This window comes from Salvelinus namaycush, chromosome 25, assembly GCF_016432855.1.
Source record: "Salvelinus namaycush isolate Seneca chromosome 25, SaNama_1.0, whole genome shotgun sequence".
Taxonomy (NCBI): domain Eukaryota; kingdom Metazoa; phylum Chordata; class Actinopteri; order Salmoniformes; family Salmonidae; genus Salvelinus; species Salvelinus namaycush.
The window spans coordinates 9,724,594-9,743,921 of NC_052331.1; the positions used below are offsets into that span (position 1 = coordinate 9,724,594).

The window sequence follows — 19,328 nt, forward strand, 5'->3', positions numbered from 1 at the left end:
GTGGCAAATGCCAAGACAATTGTCCTTGATGAAGACTAATGGGCCAATAAAGTTCTGGAGGAGTACAACATTTTGACATTGGAGTTATCTCCCAAAGTGCTGAGGTTGTACTTTTGCTTGAAGAACTGACACAGCAGAAAATGTACCTAGGGCACATACCTGCCCTCAATAGCCTTTTTATAATATTTACAGAATACGCTTTTAGGATGACTTTATTTTACAAAGCCATTACTAAACATTAGATCAGGGATGGGCAACTGGCGGCTCAGTCGGGGTCTCAACTTACTGTTGAGAGTTAGAACAGTAGAATACACAAGGTGTAATTTTGAAATTTGGTTGTGGATCAGCGGTTTTTCAATTGTCAGTTTTTCACTGACAGTCACTCAAATATCCATGTCAGCAAAAATGATTTACATTGGTAAGTTAGTATAGCCAGCTAGCTACACTTGTAGTAATCATATTCCGAATACCGACCAGGGCCCTGACGACCTGACCCCATTGATTTTGTTAGTCACCCTCACTCAGTTATCATATAAACGTTGCATAAGTTATGGCAAAATGTGTAGAATTTCACAAAATTTGTTATAAAATGGTAAATATTTATAAAATTGCAGAACATTTTCTGTAAAATGTTAATACTTCTGTCTGCCCCATGGCAAAATTAGTAGAATAGCATGAAATTTTGTATAAATTGAGAGAAAAATAATCTCCACCCTATGGCAAAATGTGTAGAATACAAAAAAGAAAAAAACTTGCTTTAAAGATGCAACATTTTCTCAAAGCCCCATGGCAAATGTGTAGACATTAACTCTCCGCCTTCAAGACGGGGGCCAGTAAAATGTTTTGCCAGCGAGGTATAGGGGGGAACCAACCAAATCTCGCTTAGGGCCCCTAAAAGACTATGTCTGGCTACTGGTATAATGCATTTAGTTCCGCAAGATGAGTTCATCTTTTTTGTGGACCCCACCCCAATCAAAGTTGCCCATCCCTGCGTTAGTTTAACACTATGAGACAAGAACATATAACACTCATCAATGACGTCAAACAAAATGATTTTATTATCTTTCGAAAGACAAGTGTGTGTAATAACAGACAGTGACAAATGAGTGAGCATATGTAGCTAATGTATGTCCATGTAGTTGCCACACGCTGACAAGACATCCAAGCAACGTTTCCAGAACGCTTATTGTTGTGTTTGCCTGTGTGGCCAGCCCCCACAGTAATGCTCTGTTCTATGGTAGTTCATGTACAGGTAACTGCCAAAATAAAAGGAAACTCTTACGTAAATGAGGGATACAAAGTATATTGAAATCAGGTGCTTCCACACAGGTGTGGTTCCTGAGTTAATTATGCAATTAATATCCCCCATCATGCTTAGGGTCAGTGTTGTAGTACTCGAGTCCGATTTTCATGACTTATGACTCAATTTGGACTCGACCATTGGTGACTCGGACTTGGACTCAACTTCTCGACCATTGGCAGCCTGGTCTCATAGACTAGACGTAACAAAGTAAACATAAATTTGAGACACTCAAATTAGTATGATATGTTAGGTATGGTTACATAAGACAGAAGGTTACTTAAGGCAAAAATGAAAGGACGGTGATTGGTCGGGGTGGATGGGTGGGTGCATAACGCAAGTCTGGCAATTCAAAGATTGTGTGTTCAAATCTCATCATGGACAACTTTAGCATTTTAGCAACTTGAACGACTTGCATGTTAACTAACCCTTCCCATAACCTTAACCCTTTAACCTATAACCCTTACCCTTTAACCTAACTCATAGCCTAGCTAACATTAGCCAGCTAGCTAACATTAGCCAGCTAGCTAACATTAGCCACAACAAATTGGAATTCGTAACATATCATATGAATTGGACGGGCATCCAAAAATGAATACATACCATATGAAACATAACATAGCATATTAAATGGGGAGTCTCAGATTTACATATAGAATAACACAAAATTATCTGAGACCAGGATGCCATTGTTGACTTGGACTGGATAGGCTACTATGAGAAGCAGAATATAAGTGGCACTAGGTGTGCAGAGCAGCGAGGATTCTGCTCTCTAGCAGTGGGAGGCATCAGCTTGTGAGCTGCGGGGGAGCAAGCGATGTTTGTGGGCAGTCAGGCTCCGCTCTGGCTCCGATCATAAGCTACACATCGCGCAAGTGTCTCTCTTGCTTCCCTGTAACCACCAGCCTACTATTTAGCTCTGTCTGCTTTACCAAATTGAAAACAATAGTATTGAGTTTAATAGTAAAACAGTCCAGCTCTTTGTCTCTCTCTCTCCTAGACTATAGAAACGTAGGCCGTCTTTGAATTTGTCATCTTGCTCTACCCTCTCAAATTCCGCCCTGTATCCCATAGCCAGTCTCCCTTCAGTTCACTCTGCAATAAAAAAACCTACACAAATGTCAGTGGGCGATAACAAAAAAAGTAGTTGAGAGCCTGACATACCATTCATTTATGTAGTAAATAAGTAGTGAAACACAGGTATTGAGTAGAAATTGTGAGGTAGTGATGAATAGTAAATTAGTTGGGTTTCCGAGGGAGTGGCAATATACTGCCATCTGGTGGTGACTAGAAATACTTGCATAATAAGACCTATTATAAATTGGACGTAACTCGACCATTGGTGACTCGGACTCGAATTCAGCCATAGGGACTCAAGACTCGACCTCACAGGTTTAGTGACTCAACTACAACATTGGGCTAGTATAAAAATTCACATTTTTATACATGACCATTATTTTGGCTACCATTATTTTGGCTACCAAGATCAGTGATACAGCGTTTTCCACCACCATCAACAAAACACCAAATTATGGAATTCCTCGTAGAAGAATGATGTGACATCCCTCCAATAGAGTTCCAGACACTTGTAGAGTCTATGTCAAGGCGCATTTACGCTGTTCTGGCGGCTCGTGGTGGCCCAATGCCCTATTAAGACACTATTATCTTGGTGTTTCCTTTATTTTGGTAGTTATCCGTATATGCAAATGTCCTGTATGTATGTAGTGTGTGTATACAATTTCAGCAGGTAAAACAACAATATAACATGAAACAGCCACAGGTAGTTGAGTCTTTCTCGTCATCTCCTCAACCCTCATCTTTGTCGGTCTTCCTGTAGCAACCCAACATGCTCTGACTCAGCCAGGAGTTAGTTGAGTGGGTTCTGCCAGTCTGTGTCTACACATAGGGACCAGAGTTTTCCCTGGTTAGGTTTTCAAGTCATGTGAACAGGAAAAACTCTGGGCCCTAGTTACAAGTATTGCTTCTTTTCATTTAGAGCTATTTACTTATCGCTAGGCTCTGCAGTAGCTGCATATATAGGTAGGGCCTGGAGTTTTTCCTGGTGAGGAAAAACTCCAGACCCTATTATAGGATCATAACTGAGTGCAGGGATGTTTACCATGGAGTCAGTGTAAAGGTGAGTGTAGTGGGATAGGTGGCCAGATTTCATATAACCGCAAGACCTGAGTCTACATTTACTTTCAGAATAGCTACTGTAACATGACCCGCTCCAACCAAGTTCTCTTCTCTGTGGGGTTGCTGTAGAAAAAAAATATCCCAAATCTATACCTGATTTAAAGGGATTATGCAGCGACATGAAATCTGTTCTGAACCCACAGTATAAAAAGTGTATGGATGAGGCTTTTATAAAGGGCCTTGCATTGGAAATCACGGGGGGGGGGGGGGGGGGGGGGTCAGTATACTGTAGCTACCGGCCAATATGGGAATACAAGACATTGTTATTATTATTATATGAGCCTACGGGGGCAAGTCCTCTCTCTCTGCAACTCTATTCACTGTGTAACAGCATGCTTTTAAAACAGGGACTATATAAGTCGGCTCTATTCAATCCGTATCGCGTTAGCGGAGGCTGCATTCACGGTAAACGCTGCATCTGTCGGCTCAATCGGAAATGACCAATACATTTTGTAGCGCGCAATCTGAAACGCTCCAGCGATCCAGATTGAATACAGCCCTAGGTCTACGTTAGATCTCTATCAGTCTCTACATAATTAGACAGTGCGTGCCTCGTGTGTGTGTGTTTATTTGACACTCATTATTTTCCTGCTTGCACAATCATTTTCCAATCCCCTTTTTCTTGATTCTATCTCCAATGTGACTGTTTTTTCCCCCTCTACATTGCATAATGAGTCGACTAGTATTCATCTCATCCTGCTATTCTAATGACTTCACCTCTCGCACTCTCGCTCCCTAAGGTACAGCTTCATTTCTAACAGCCCCTCCCTCTCCATTGCTACACTTCTCACCATCCCCCGTCCCAGTTTTTCCCTCCATAACTCATCTCCCATCCTCTGTTTTCCTCCAATTTTTTCCCCTTCCCTTTTCACACACCTCCTCTCTCTATCTCGGTCCGTCCGTCTGATGTGTCACATTGCACTGAGGTCATGGCAGGAGCGTGATTTCTGTCGGAGGATCTTGCTGCCCCGGTGTCTGCTCATCTCTCTGTACTGACCCCTGTCCCGGTCTCCTCGGCCGTAGGACCGCGGCACCAGGCCAGCCAGGAAGCGCTTGGCCTTGCTGGTCAGACTCTCCCTGCGCCCCGCCCCAGGGTCCCCCTCCGTCCAGCCCGGCCCAACGCAGTCGCCCCTGGCAGCCCTCACCGCTCCCTCCAGCAGCTCGGTGGTACCATGGTCCAGGGAGGCAGACAGCTCCAGATACTGGCATTCATACATCATGGCACTGGAGTGGGCCTCTGGAACAGGGAGAGATAGAGGGGTGGGGATGTAGAGAATAGAGATACCATGATAAGTCATGTTTAGTGGAAAGGAACAAATCTGATCAGATCAGCTGTGCTTATCCTAATATCTACTACATATAACTGATTGAATGGAGTCTCAACCTGATAAGAGTGAAATGAAAATAACATTGAATTGGAGCTGAGCTGAGGCAGGGATAAGCCACAATGAGATGAGAGCAACATGAGAACATAGTGTAGCAGTGGCAGTGGCTGGCTGGCGTGGAGGAGGAGATGTGAGGGTTGGCCACTGTTCTCTATGACTCAGCAGGGCTTCTGTGTCCCTCACAGCACTCCAACAGCAGACTCCCAGAGCAGGGATGCGACAAGGTAAGGTGAGCGAGAGCGGGGGAGAGAGGTGCAGGGACAAAGCGGGAGAGGGGGGGGGGGGGGGAGCGCGAGAGAAAAAGATTGTCCCTGCACTCAAAGAAGGAGGAAGAGAATAGACTAAACGGCACACAGTATGATGACAACCTCGTCATTTTTTTTGCCAATTTTCTTTTTTTTGTTTGACATTTACTGACCAATAACATGTATTTAAAATAGCTTCTGAGGTTACATTTCCTGGAAATGTTCTGTTTTGGAGACGAGGTTGTCATCAGTCAACGACGACATGCAAAGAGCAGCTCGATCAGATATCAATCAATAACATTGTGTAATCAAAGACGGTACGGCTTCACCCTCACTTGGAAAATGAATGAATAACATACTGTGTACTGTGAGAGGAGAGAGAAAGAAATGTCACCATAAAATGTATTGATGGAATTACGACCGACACCAATCTCAACCGCAAGCAGAATATGAATGATGAGTTGTCCACCAGCCAGGCAAGTTCACTTCCTTACTCATGCTTAAATATCAGCCAGGGAATCAGGACTCAGAATACCAAAGATAGATGGATACCAAAGGCCTGTCAGAATGCAAGGGTAAGAGAGATGTAGCATTTTTACTATTGCTGTTCTCTCAGATGGGGAATATGCGGAGTACATGGGTAAGGAGCAGTATCCTAAGAACAACCCTCCTCTCTCCTTTCCCCCCTCTCTCTCTCTCTATTTATCTCTGTCGATCTCGCTGACTGCATGCTGAACCCATGACTGAGCATGAGTTCATGCACAACACAGACACCCTTCCATGTCTTATGGTGGGCTAGACAACCTATACTGAAATGTAAAAAAAGATTTTACCCAAAACAATAGGTCTCACACCCACACAAAACACACACAACCATCCCCACTCAATCACTTTTATTCACATACTCCTGCACCAGCCCTTGTAGCATGGACATCCCAGGCATTTCTTCTCCCGGTTCATCCCCCTTATCACAGCTTTCCACACAGCACAAGCAGTGTCACCCACACCACCTAGAGAGTAGGGAGAGGTGTGAGAATGTGGTTGCCGGCTGGTACTTTTAAGTGCGAGTCTGTGTGTGTGTGTGTGTGCGTGCGTGCAGAGGTACACGTGAAAGGCATGCACACACACACGTTAAGATAGTGATAGCCCTGTGCGCTAGAGAGATCATCCAAATAAAGTGGGGGAAGCCTCCAAAAACAACACAGCACAGGAGGCGAGGCACACAGCTGAAGTAACCCTGCAGGGGATGAGATAGGAGGGAGAGCTACGTGTCCATAAACACGTATACTTGAGCAATAAGGCCCAAGGAGGTGTGCGATATCGCCAATATACCACGGCTAAGGGCTGTTCTTACGCACAACGCAATGCGGAGTTGCCCGAGGTGCCTTATTGCTATTATAAACTGGTTGCCAATGTAATTAGAGCAGTAAAAATCAAATGTTTTGTCATACCCATGGTATACGATCCGATATACCCATGGTATACGATCCGATATACCATGGCTGTGGGCCAATCAGCATTCGGGCTTGAACCACCCAGTTTATAAAAGTAGTTAGAGGTCACTGCTTTAATTGTGAACAGGTATGATGGGATAATAATAATAAAAGGCAAACAACAACTGGGGGGGGGGGTCGGTGTCCTATTTTCTGTTGATTACTGTAGGCTATGTGACTATGAGTTTTGCATTCTAATTACGGACGAGGTTACAGAGATATAGACATAGGCATTTCCACTAGAATAGATTCATGTGGTTCCAGAATCAACTTTGTGCATCATGTCAGAATGGAACAATGGTTCGCAGAAACAAAAAAAAAGAAAAAAAAAAGAAAAGGTAGCCAACCTAATTCCCTGGCCCTAGAGAATGTGTGCTTTTCAATCCACTGGAAGCCATTTCGCAGTGAATCACCGAGCCAAACTGGTGCTTATGGTTTCATTCGGTAACAATTACATGGGTCCATTTTTCTCCCACAAGGAGATTGCAATGGAAAACATTTATCTTCCCATAATGCTCCTCACATTATTGATTTTTGGTGATCACAGATAAACTGGCTCTGGCTCTCAAATGGAAACACAGTTATAGGTGACAAATGGCATAATACAGAGGCACAGATTAGGTGGGCCATGACAAAAGACAGACAGAGGAAAAGGGTAGAAAGCAGAAACCAATATTCATAGGAAAGCGAGGGAGCCATGTTGTGCTGAGTGTTACGAGGCACTGCCGGTTTTAAAATGAAAATGGTTGGGAAAGGGTGGGGGAGGGGGGCGTGTTCATTCATTTTTATGCAATACTGCATCTCTATGCATTGTACAAGATCACATGAGAATGGTGGTTCAAGGTGGAAAGGAGAGACCAGTAGATTGATAGGAGGTACATTATAAAACACTCTGGGCGCCCGAGTGACAATGGAGTGTGTTTTACAGTATAACGAGGGCGTCCTCCCTACCCTCTGTGCTGATCTCCCGAGAGCGGACGAGGTCACTCTTGTTGCCCACGAGGATGATGGGAGTGTGGGGCAGCGACTCCCTGAGGATGAGGCGGAGCTGGGCGGTGCGGTGGAAACTTCTCCTGTCTGTCACAGAGAACACCAGGACAACCACCTCACACTGCAGCGTGGACAGGTCCTACAAACACCAAAACACACACACACACAGAGAGAGAGAGACATTAATGACAATGATACACACTTCATCACTGTCGGATGAAAACCTCATCTCCAAAACAGAAACTTTTCAGTGTGCATTTTTGTACTCTGCTGAGTGGACTGACAGGGGCTTTGTCCCAAATCCAAAACAACACGTTGCCCTTGTGAACTGGCTTCTGACCCTTTTAGCAGTGTCCTCTTCCGACTGAAACACTGTTTCACTGGGCTTCCATTAATCTCTCCCTCCCTCTAGTCATGGCCTTTATAGTATGCTTTGGCTCTGAAGGAAAGGCCTCTCAGATTCATTCAGGCACACAGGAGAGGAGCTGCCTTCCCCCCTCTCCTAACCCACCATAGCCAGCCATGTCTGCCTGTGTCTGTTTCTGTCTGTGTGCCCTACATCCACACGACCCTGAAGATGAATTTCAGCCCTCTGGAGAGTCTCCGCCTGAAAAATTCACAGCTCCCCACGAGCCAAAGAGGATTGCACCCCCACAGCAGGAAATCCATGGTCTCCGGAACCCACTCCATCTCTCTCTGGAGGAGATGGGAGCTAGCGGCGCAGAAGTGAGCCTGGCCACCTGTCACCTTCTGGGCTGGGCGCAGGGGACGAGGAGGGGGAGCAGAACTACCAGGCTTTGTGGAGGGAGAGACAGACACTAATCTTTGTAAGCAGCGAAGAGAAACACGGCCACGTCGCAGATCGATTGGCGGCGTCATGACGGAGAGCACTCCAGAGTAACTGTGACAACGTAAAAGGGCTTTCCATCAGAGGGATGCTTGCTAACTCAACACTGTTTGTCCTCCTTTAGTCAGTCAGCTCCTCTCTCTTCTGTTTCACTGCTGATGCCCAGGCCATCTGTCAGGGCACACAGCCTTCGCCTCACACACACGTGCGAGTACACACACACGTGTACTACCCTCTCACATGCACACACCCATAAACATTAGGTGAGCTTGTGAGAGTCAGTTAACTTGTCACTTAGCGTATGTCACCATATATTATTCAACTCCTGAGTAAAAGCCGTCAACAGCAACCTGACATGTATAATATAATGTAATCGCTTTATAAATGCCTCCCAGACAGAGTCATTGCCTGTATTCTCCTCCTGTGTCCTGTGTTAAACTATAAACTCTGTAGCACTATAAATCTATTTGCCCTAAAGCCACTTCTTTATGAAAAACAAGATGAGTTATCAGAGCTCAAAGTAGAGCAGCTTACAGCCTGAACTTGGAAATCAGTTCAGAAATCTCACCTCATAACATCTAAAACACACACACACACACACACACACCCTTTCCCGGAACACAAACAGGGACTGGGATTAAAGAGAAACTAAACCTAAAAACCAACTTTTCCTTTTGAAAATGGTCTATGTGGCATGGATGAGTCAGAAACATTTATTGGTGTGTAAACATTTACTACAAAGTGTATATAGGATCATTTTGGTCATGAAGTCAGTCTCGAGACCAAACTAGCCAGTTATAGCATATTGTGTTGTAGGACAGCTGCGTTGACTCAAGACCGGGCATTTAACTGGCAGTTGATACCGTTTCCACAGTAACATGTCTTTACAAATCAAAGTGTGTTGGTCCCGTACACAGTTTAGCAGGTGTTAAAGTAGTGCAGTGAAATGCTTATGTTACTAGCTCCTAACAATGCAGTCAAATGTCAAACAATTAAAATGTAAAGAAAATTACAAAGAAAAAAAGGCAAGAAATCAAGAATGGCAGGAACAAATCCAATTAACAAATCCAAATAGCAGCAGTATCAAAATGCAATCTATACATATGTACACCAGGGGGATTTACACAAGATAAACTAAGAATGGTATGTACAGCAGTAGTTATATTAGAGAGAGCTATGTCAAGAATCCAGTATATAAAGAAACTTCCTCTCACTGTCAACTGCGTTTATTTTCAGCAAACTTAACATGTGTAAATATTTGTATGAACATAAGATTCAACAACTGAGACAAACTGAAAAAGTTCCACAGACATGTGACTAAAAGAAATGGAATAATGTGTCCCTGAACAAAGGGGGGGGGGGTCAAAATCAAAAGTAACAGTCTGGCCACCAGCTGCATTAAGTACTGCAGTGTTTCTCCTCCTCATGGACTGCACCAGATTTGCCAGTTCTTGCTGTGAGATTTTACCCCACTCTTCCACCAAAGCACCTGCAAGTTCCCCCAACATTTCTGGGGGGAATGGCCCTAGCACACACCCTTCGATCCAACAGGTCCCAAACGTGCTCAATGGGATTGAGATCCAGGCTCTTCGCTGGCCATGGCAGAACACTGACATTCCATTCTTGCAGGAAATCACACACAGAACAAGCAGTATGGCTGGTGGCATTGTCATGCTGGTCATGTCAGGATGAGCCTGCAGGAAGGGTACCACATGAGGGAGGAGGATGTCTTCCCTGTAACGCACAGCGTTGCAATTGCCTGTAATGACAAGCTCAGTCTGATGATGCTGTGACATACCGCCCCAGACCATGATGCACCCTCCACCTCCAAATCGATCCCGCTCCAGAGTACAGGCCTCGGTGTAATGCTCATTCCTTCGACGATAAACGCGAATCCGACCATCACCCTTGGTGAGACAAAACCGCGACTCGTCATTGAAGAGCACTTTTTGCCAGTCCTGTCTGGTCCAACGATGGTGGGTTTGTGCCCATAGGGGACGTTGTTGCCGGTGATGTCTGATGAGGACCTGCCTTACAACAGGCCTACAAGCCCTCAGTCCAACTTCTCTCAGCCTATTGCAGACAGTCTGAGCACCGATGGAGGGATTGTGCGTTCCTGGTGTAACTCTGGCAGTTGTTGCCATCCTGTACCTGTCCTGCAGATGTGATGTTCGGATGTACCGATCCTGTGCAGGTGTTACATGTGGTCTGCCACTTTGAGGACATTGAGCTGTCCGTCCTGTAGCGCTGTCTTAGGCGTCTCACAGTACGGACATTGCAATTTATTGCCCTGGCCACATCTGCAGTCCTCATGCCTCCTTGCAGCATGCCTAAGGCACGTTCACGCAGATTAGCAGGGACCCTGAGCATATTTCTTTTGGTGTTTTTCAGAGTCAGTAGAAAGGCTTCTTTAGTGTCCTAAGTTTTCATAACTGTGACCTTAATTGCCTACCGTCTGTAAGCTGTTAGTGTCTTAACGACCACTCCACAGGTGCATGTTCATTAATTGGTTATGGTTCATTGAACAAGCATGGGAAACAGTGTTTAAACCCTTTACAATGAAGATCTGTGAAGTTATTTGGATTTTTACGAATTATCTTTCAAAGACAGGGCCCTGAAAAATGGACATTTCCTTTTTTGCTGAGTTTACATATGCGGCGAGTGTATAAACAGTGTAACAAAAATACTAGTTGCCATACTAGGGGGTGATGCAGCCCGACAGAATGCTCCCAATGGTGCGTCTGCAGAGGGTCTTAGGGGCCATGACTCATTTATTTAGTCGCCTGAGGTTGTAGAGGCGCTGTTGCACCTTCTTCACCACAATGTCGGTGTGGCGAGACCATTTCAGGTCCTCAGTGATGTGCACGCTTAGGAACTTGAAGCTTTTGACCCTGCAGCTATCATCAAGCTATGCTAGCTAGCTGCTGTCAGCTTGGCTAAACACCAAGTCAGCGCAGGCTTTAGCCTACAAATAGAACTGAATTAGGGCGGCAGGTAGATGAGCGGTTAAGAGCGTTGGGCCAGTAACTCAAGGCTTCAATCCCTGAGCCGACTAGGTCAAAATACTGTTGATGTGCTCTTGAGTAAGGCACTTAATGCTAATTGCTCAGGATAAGAGCGTCCGCTAAATGATTAAAATGTAGCTGACCATCTTGAGATGGCGAGATAGTAAGGAGGGGAAAGGTCCTCAACTTCAAAACTTTTTTCTCTCCATAACAAAGCTATCTTGGATTACCTTACCTCACTGTACTCACTACTGTCCTTGTTTGTTGTGATTTAATGGCAACGACAAACCCAAGAAACACCCACATCAAACACTCGTTTGGCTTCAGCAGTGACACTGGATATAATGACTAGATGCTTCTCAAGCTCCCGCCTATTCCTCTCATTGGATTGGTTGACACATCTCGTTATTTGAATACTTTTTTGAATATTTGATGAGGGGGGTGTTGACATCAACCGCCTGTATTCAACGGAGAGTGAGATGCTATGCTAGCCTCATGAATATGGATAGACCTTCTCGAATTTCAACAGGGACAACTCTGATAAAGTGTTTTTTCCTCAAGGTCGCCGGGATGTCATGTGCATCACACTTATGTCAATACCCTCGTAACAACCTAAGCATTACGAAAATTCTATTAGATCAAATAAGCCTGACGTAAGCCTGACTAAATTCGACTTTCTCATTGCCGCCCATATAAAAACTCCTCACTTGCTTAATAATTCATGATCTGCTCAACAGGATTTTGGGCGGAGTAAACCCTCTCGCTTCGCCTCTTCCTCTCTGGCTTCAGTTATGGCCGCTAGCATTTCTTAATGACCAAGCTTGGAAACAAGGCCAAATTAGAAAGTTCAGTCGTTCTTTAAAGAAGACGAAAAAAAGAATCAGTCCAGGGTCCAGATTGTCCAGCACCACAAGAGAATAGTGACAGAATTAAATAGATCAAGAGAAAGATGAATGGAGCGGGAGAGAGAGAGGAGCGGAGATCGATTGGCCCAGAGACCTTCCTCAAAATCTCAAAATCTGATAATTGGATGTAACTCTTTAGTGGAGCTGAGTTGGTTTCTTGGGGCTGCGTCGAGGCACCACACCCCTCCGGGCTGACATTATAGAGGCCAGCTCCGGCCGTACACACACACACGTAGCATAGACACACAACAATAGATACCGACCGCTCTATACAGACACACATAAGACTGCTCTACATACACAAATATACAACGCCACAAACTGACCTCGTCACACAACACCGCAGAACTGCCGCCTCCCTTCACAAATACACAACGATATAGACTGATCTTTCACTACACAAATACCCACAACAAGAGACTGATAAATATACACAACGATGCAGACCGACTTCTCTACACAAACAAAAACAAATGCAGAATGACCAGTCTACACAAATGCACAACAGCCGGTCACAACAACCAGTCTACACACACACACAAAGAACAACAGAATGACCTGTCTACATAAATACACAACAGTGCAGTCTAACAAATATACACATCACTGTAAAGACAAATATCTCCACACAAATACCTGTACACACCACTGTACACTGACCTCTCAATATAGACATAAAACACATCCCAAAATTCTTACTAGAAAATACAATTTTACACACCAAAAAGCCCTCCACAAATAAACACACCATCTAAAAACCACACACATCCTCGTCTCCGTACAAACTGGCTAATACACTATATATACAAAAGTATGTGGACACCCCTTCAAATTAGTGGATTTGGCTATTTCAGCCACACCTATTGCTGACAGACGTATAAAATCGAGCACACAGCCATGCAATCTCCATAGACAAACATTGGCCTTACTGAAGAGCTCAGTGACTTTCAACGTGGCACCGTCATAGGTTGCCACCTTTCCAACAAGTCAGTTTTCTGCACTGCTAGAGCTGCCTCAGTCAACTTTAGGTGCTGTGATTGTGAAGTGGGAACGGCTAGGAGCAACAACATCTCAGCCGTGAAGAGGTAGGCCACACAAGCTCACAGAACGGGACCGCCGAGTGCTGAACCGCATACACATTTTATGGCCTCGGTTGCAACACTCACTACCGAGTTCCAAACTGCCTCTGGAAGCATCGTCAACACAATAAATGTTTGTCAGGAGCTTCATAAAATGGGTTTCCATGGCCGAGCAGCCGCACACAAGTCTAAGATCACCATGCACAATGCGAAGTGTCGGCTGGAGTAGTGGAGATGCGTTCTCTGGAGTGATGAATCACGCTTCACCATCTGGTTTTGGAGGATGCCAGTAGAATGCTACCTGCCCCAATACATAATGCCAACTGTAAAGTTTGGTGGAAGAGGAATAATGGTCTGGGGATGTTTTTCATGGTTCGGGATAGGCCCCTTAGTTCCAGTGAAGGGAAATCTTAACGCTACAGCATACAACGACATTGCAGACGATTCTGTGCTTCCAACTTCCTTTCCTGTTTCAGTATGACAATGCCCCCGTGCACAAAGCGAGGTCCAAACAGAAATGGTTTGTCGAGATCGGTGTGGAAGAACTTGACTGGCCTGCACAGAGCTCTGACCTGAACCCCGTCAAACACCTTTGGGATGAATTGGAACGCCGACTGCGAGCCAGGCCTAAATCGCCCAACATCAGTGCCCAACCTCACTAATGCTCGTGGCTGAATGGAAGCAAGTCCCCGCAGCAATGTTCCAACATTTAGTGGAAAATCTTCCCAGAAGAGTGGAGGCAGTTATATCAGCAAAGGGGGGGGACCAACCCCATATTAATGCCCATGATTTTGGAATGAAATGTTGAACTAGCAGGTGTCCACATACTTTTGGTAATGTAGCGTATATACTGGCTTACTACAACTGACCTCAGACTCCATCCAGGATTTTCTAGTATAACTATTTAATAGTTATTAAATAATTATGGACACCTCCTGCAGACAGACAGTGTATTTTGAGAGGCTGACTTGTGTAGTAATTAATGGCTCCACACTGAGATCCATTCACTCACAGCTGGCTCAGAGCTCCAGCAGGGAGAAAGCCTGGTGGTGAATACAGGTGAAACTAGCCTGTTATTAGAGAGAGGAAGTCCTAGAGAGTCAACCCAGAGCCATCCAAAACACCTTGGCTCCTCCCATTGACCATGATAGATGGTGGCTGATTGGCTGTGGTGTACACAGAACGACCAACGGTACAATAAATGTAACATCTACAGAGGAAATCCTCGGCCGGTCAGGTCACAGCCAAGCATGCACTGGCTATTTTAGGAAGCTGGATGACTTATTTAAGCCCTTCTTCTGCCTGACGTCAACAGCACTCCAAGTCCCATGGCTAGCTGAAGAGAAACTCGGAGAGCCGCTGTGTGTGTGTACGCAGTAAAATCTTCTGTGATGATGTGGCTGTGAGGGCTGCCTAGTGTGAGACTCGGTTGCTTTGACATGGAAGCTGCAACTTGAGTAGCAGCTGGTGTGAATCAGCTGGGAATCAAGGAACCATATACAGTAGTTATCTATTTGTTGACTATAATTAGCTTGGTTATGAAGAGGTACTGTACATGAAGCTAGAATAAAACCAGTGTTTTCCCCGGGGAGCCAGAAGCTTTGTAGCCCAATGCTTCTACATGATTTGACCCATGAGGGGGGATTTGTTCAGTCCACTGGTCACCATGGTAACCTGGGGAGGGTGGGGCACCCATGGAATAGGGGACTAGCTAGGGACTCGGGAGCTAGTCAAAATCCTCTGGGGTCATTGCACACTGCACACACACACTGCTCTACTGCTCCTGTCAGTGTCAAGGGTCATTTGATTTGATGGGCAGCTTGTCGTGGGGCAAGCATAAGCAGGGAAAGGAGGGTGTGGGTGGGTGTGTTTGAGTGACAGTGCGCGTGTGTGCGTGCGTGCGTACGTGTCTATGAGTGTGTGTTGGGGGAGAGGGAGCTGGTCCAGTCCCCTCTCGCTCTCTGCTGCTGCTGGGCTGGAGCGGCTCCAAATCCGGCTGGCTTGCTTATGTTGCCATGGCTTAATACCAGCACTTGCATTAGCACGCAGAGAATAACAAATGTAATTGACTTTCAGCAAGAGTTAACTTGAACAAAAAAGGGGTCAGTTCTGAGTATGACAGGGAGAACACGAAAGAGAAGGGGGCGTGAGAGGAGAGGGGGAGATGGATTTTGAGATGACGACACAGCTGTAGGAAAGAGGTCAACTTGGGAAGAGATAGTGAGGAGAAAGAGAGAGAGGTACTGGAGAAAGGGAGATCAGACAGTTATAAAGAAGTGAAAGATATTGAGAAATGCCTTTAAATGGAGTTCCCCTGAGCTAGGTTTAAATAATTCAGACTCAGTAAACCAAGGAGGACTCCTGAGGGGTATCCTACAATGCAAGCTAGATCTACTGAGGGTTTTTGTAAAGGTAGTCAGCTTCAGTTAGCTTCACATTCCAGCTAAGGCTTCATCCATATTACGATGGTGGATATTGCTCATCCACCTATCGCTTGTAGCTGCGTGTGCATGTCGCACGTGGCTAGTTGAATGCCAAACTCTTCATTGAGACAATGCTGAACCTTCAATCCATGGGCGAGTCAGTGCCAAATTTGAGTTTGTGCCAAAATCTAAATGAAAGAACAATGATCTTGCAAATTCAGCAGGCTAGTGTGTGAAACAGGCTTTAAGGGCCTTCTTTATTTTATTACTTATTGGTAGACCCCTTTCCTACAGTCAATGACCAAAAGCGCCATCTAGTGGCCTCATGGGTGGAATGTCATGACTACTTTTCATAATTGCATAGTTAATCAAATCTAGTGTTTCTATGTCAAACAGTTTTGTCATATTCCAGTCTTCTGTGATGTATATAACGTGTCATATTGGGATTCAAAATGTAATATTTAAACTCTAGATCTGACATGGTACAGGTTTCTTTTTTTAAAGCCCATAACCATGTGAGTGAGGCGTATACTTTTGTTCCAAAGTAGATTTTTTAAGACTACCAAGAATCACTCTGTGTGACCCTGATTTAGCCCACTGCAGTCAAAAGGTTAATGCCGTCTTGTGTGCTTAGCAATGCACCTTTTCCTCCCTTTCTTCCCATCGATACAATAGTTGTATTAAGTCATACAAAAGTTTTACTGTGCATGAAGTTTCAAATGCATTCTGTCTTTACTGCATGTGTAATGTGATAGGTATTTTAACAACACTATTAAAAAAAAATTAAAAACGTGTGATTAATAAAATATGTAATCGCTCGTCTTCCTCAAATGAAGGGGAAGATGGCGCAATCTTCGCGAGAGGGACGGAATCTGATTTTATTGGCGCTCAACTCTCGGCTCAGACAACTTCATTCAGGATAAATGGAGTCAGCCCTGAGCTAGACCTGCTATCCCGAGTTGACAAAAGTTACGTAGCTAACTCCTCAAACCATAGGGCTCTGGACTTCTGGTAGAGAGACAGACTAGGGGCTCGATTCAATCCGTATTCGCAGAAGTTCAGTGCTATAGCGCAATTGAAATGTAAAGGCAATGTTCCCGCGTTCGCAGAGTCTGCATTCACGGTAAACGCTACATATGACGACTCAATCGGAAATTACCTTTAAAATTCCAATCGTGCTATAGCGCGGAACTTCCACGATACGGATTGAATTGAGCCCTAGGTCACGTGGCTGTATACATAGCACTGCACTGACTGTACCATCATCACAGAAGGCCATTACATGGTTAATATTAAACTATTACAGTGTACTTCATCATAATGAAATCCTCAGTGACACACACACACACCACATAACACAGATGAGCCTTAGAGCAGCTGTGCTCCTCTGGCCTCATTAAAATTCACTGAATACGACAAAACATCTCATTCAAATTGTGCCTATAGAGAGGATTGCACGCATTCATGCTGTTTGTAATAGGTAATGAAGAGAACTGGCATGACCGCCCTACAAATATCTGCAGCAAATCACAGGAATGAAAGCAATTTAAAAAAAATTGTAAGTTACCATTTTTTAAATAAAAACTGATAATATAAAAACCTGTCTGCCACTGCCTCAAGGTTGCCACACACACACAAGTAGGGTTGAAAAATTCTTTCAACTTTCAATAAATTCCCAGAATAAAGAGGGAATAAATTGGAAATCCGGTACCCTCCAACCAGCATTTCTGGAAGCCCAAGGATTTTCATTTAAAGTTCCCGGAATTCTGCAACCCTACGCACGCACCCACACACTCTTCCTGACATTTGAAAGATCTCGAAAAAACGACTTTTCCATTTAAAATACAGCAGCGTGAACAGGAATACAGGCAAAGTGAATTGCATTCGGAGAGAAAGAGACAGACCGACCAAGACAAGACAGTATGGAGAGGTGGTACAACACATACACATGAATAGAAAGTCAGTCAGTGTAGTGTGCCACAAATAGCTCACCTGTTTCCAGTTGTCATAAATGATGACTGAACTCTCCTCATCGTCAACTGACACCGTGCGCTCGTAGCCTTCTCCTGGAAACAAACATGCTCGTCACAAACACACACGTCAACATAGTGACACTCAAAACACAAGCTCATAAATGCTTTGAGGTGAATATACAGTACAGGGAGTCATTCAGCCCATTTTGACTGGTCCAGTTAACCTGGGCCCATACCTGGTATTACACAATGACAGCCTGAGGAGTTGTCCCAGATCTGGAACAAGGTTATTGTAGACTACAGTAGGGTGGCCCACATAAAAACATTGAGGTTACAGAAAGAGGTAAACACTAGAAAACAACTCGACTCTCCAAGCAGCCTAGGATCTACATCCTGTGTGGACTGTCTCTTCATGACATGTCTCTGGCAGCACCTCCTACAGAGCAGTGTGCCCATCACTTTTCTGGTGCATTGATTGATTGATTGAGTATTTGGCCCAAGACTGGTGTTATCATTACCCTGACCTTCAAGACAGCATAATGACACACAGTGCTGACGAATGGTGGTTGGTCTTGTTATCGCTCAGCCTTGAGTGCACTCAAATGGGAAAAGTAACTTTCAATATCACGACTCAGATTGGTGTTGCTCTTTTGTGGCAGCTGACATTAGGTAATTGACATAAAGTAGATACAATGTGCACACTGCACACACACTCCAACGCGCAAGCACGACACACACACACACACACACACACACACACACACACACACACACACACACCACACACCACACACCACACACCACACACCACACCACAGAATAACTTTACCACAGGCTGTTTCAGAGTCCACAGACAGTGAGCTGTCTGACAGTCCAGCCAGGGCCAGAGAGAGTGCTGATTTTCCAACCCCATTCTGCCCAAGTAGTACGATCCTTATAGCACTCCCATGATACCCCTCCGGCGCTTGACTAAATGATTCATCCCGGCAAAGGGCGTCACTGATTGGCAGCGTGGCCGGTTCGTCAATCCCTGGTATCCAGTCATGGTCCTCTGATACAGCCTCCTCCCGCCTCAGCTGGTGCTTGATTGGTAGAGGTGTGCTTCCTCTTCTCAGAGGGGGAGCGGTGGTGAGAAACATACTGTACTGAGAGAGACAAGAATGGTAATGAGTAAAAGACAGGAAAGGTAGTGAGTAAGCACCCAATGGACATGACCCTCATGCGAATGAAGCTGAGAGCATGTTAACACAGGAGAGGAAGTGTTACATGTGACAGAAATAGTTGATACAGTAGGCCTTCTACTACAGAGACAAGGACTGGGAGATAGAGAGAGAGAGAGAGAGAGGAAGAGCGAGTGTGTGTGTGAGAGGGAGAGAGATGAAGCAAGAGACAGAGAGAGATCAGAGAGAGAGTTAATATACTATGTAAAAGGGGTGGTACTGTACAGCAGGACTTCCCATACGCCATCCCCTATGACTTCACAGCTG

General features: G+C 44.9%; 1 protein-coding gene across 1 annotated transcript; it reads right to left on the minus strand.

Moving 5' to 3' along the window:
- Positions 1 to 4,407: 4,407 nt before the first annotated feature.
- rem2 (RAS (RAD and GEM)-like GTP binding 2) lies at positions 4,408 to 18,980 on the minus strand. The gene is made up of 4 exons (XM_038963377.1): positions 18,671 to 18,980; positions 17,861 to 17,934; positions 7,571 to 7,748; positions 4,408 to 4,733 (listed from the first exon to the last, which is right to left on the minus strand). The coding sequence occupies exons 1-4, from the start codon at positions 18,978 to 18,980 to the stop codon at positions 4,408 to 4,410; spliced, it is 888 nt and encodes a 295-aa protein (XP_038819305.1).
- Positions 18,981 to 19,328: the final 348 nt, after the last annotated feature.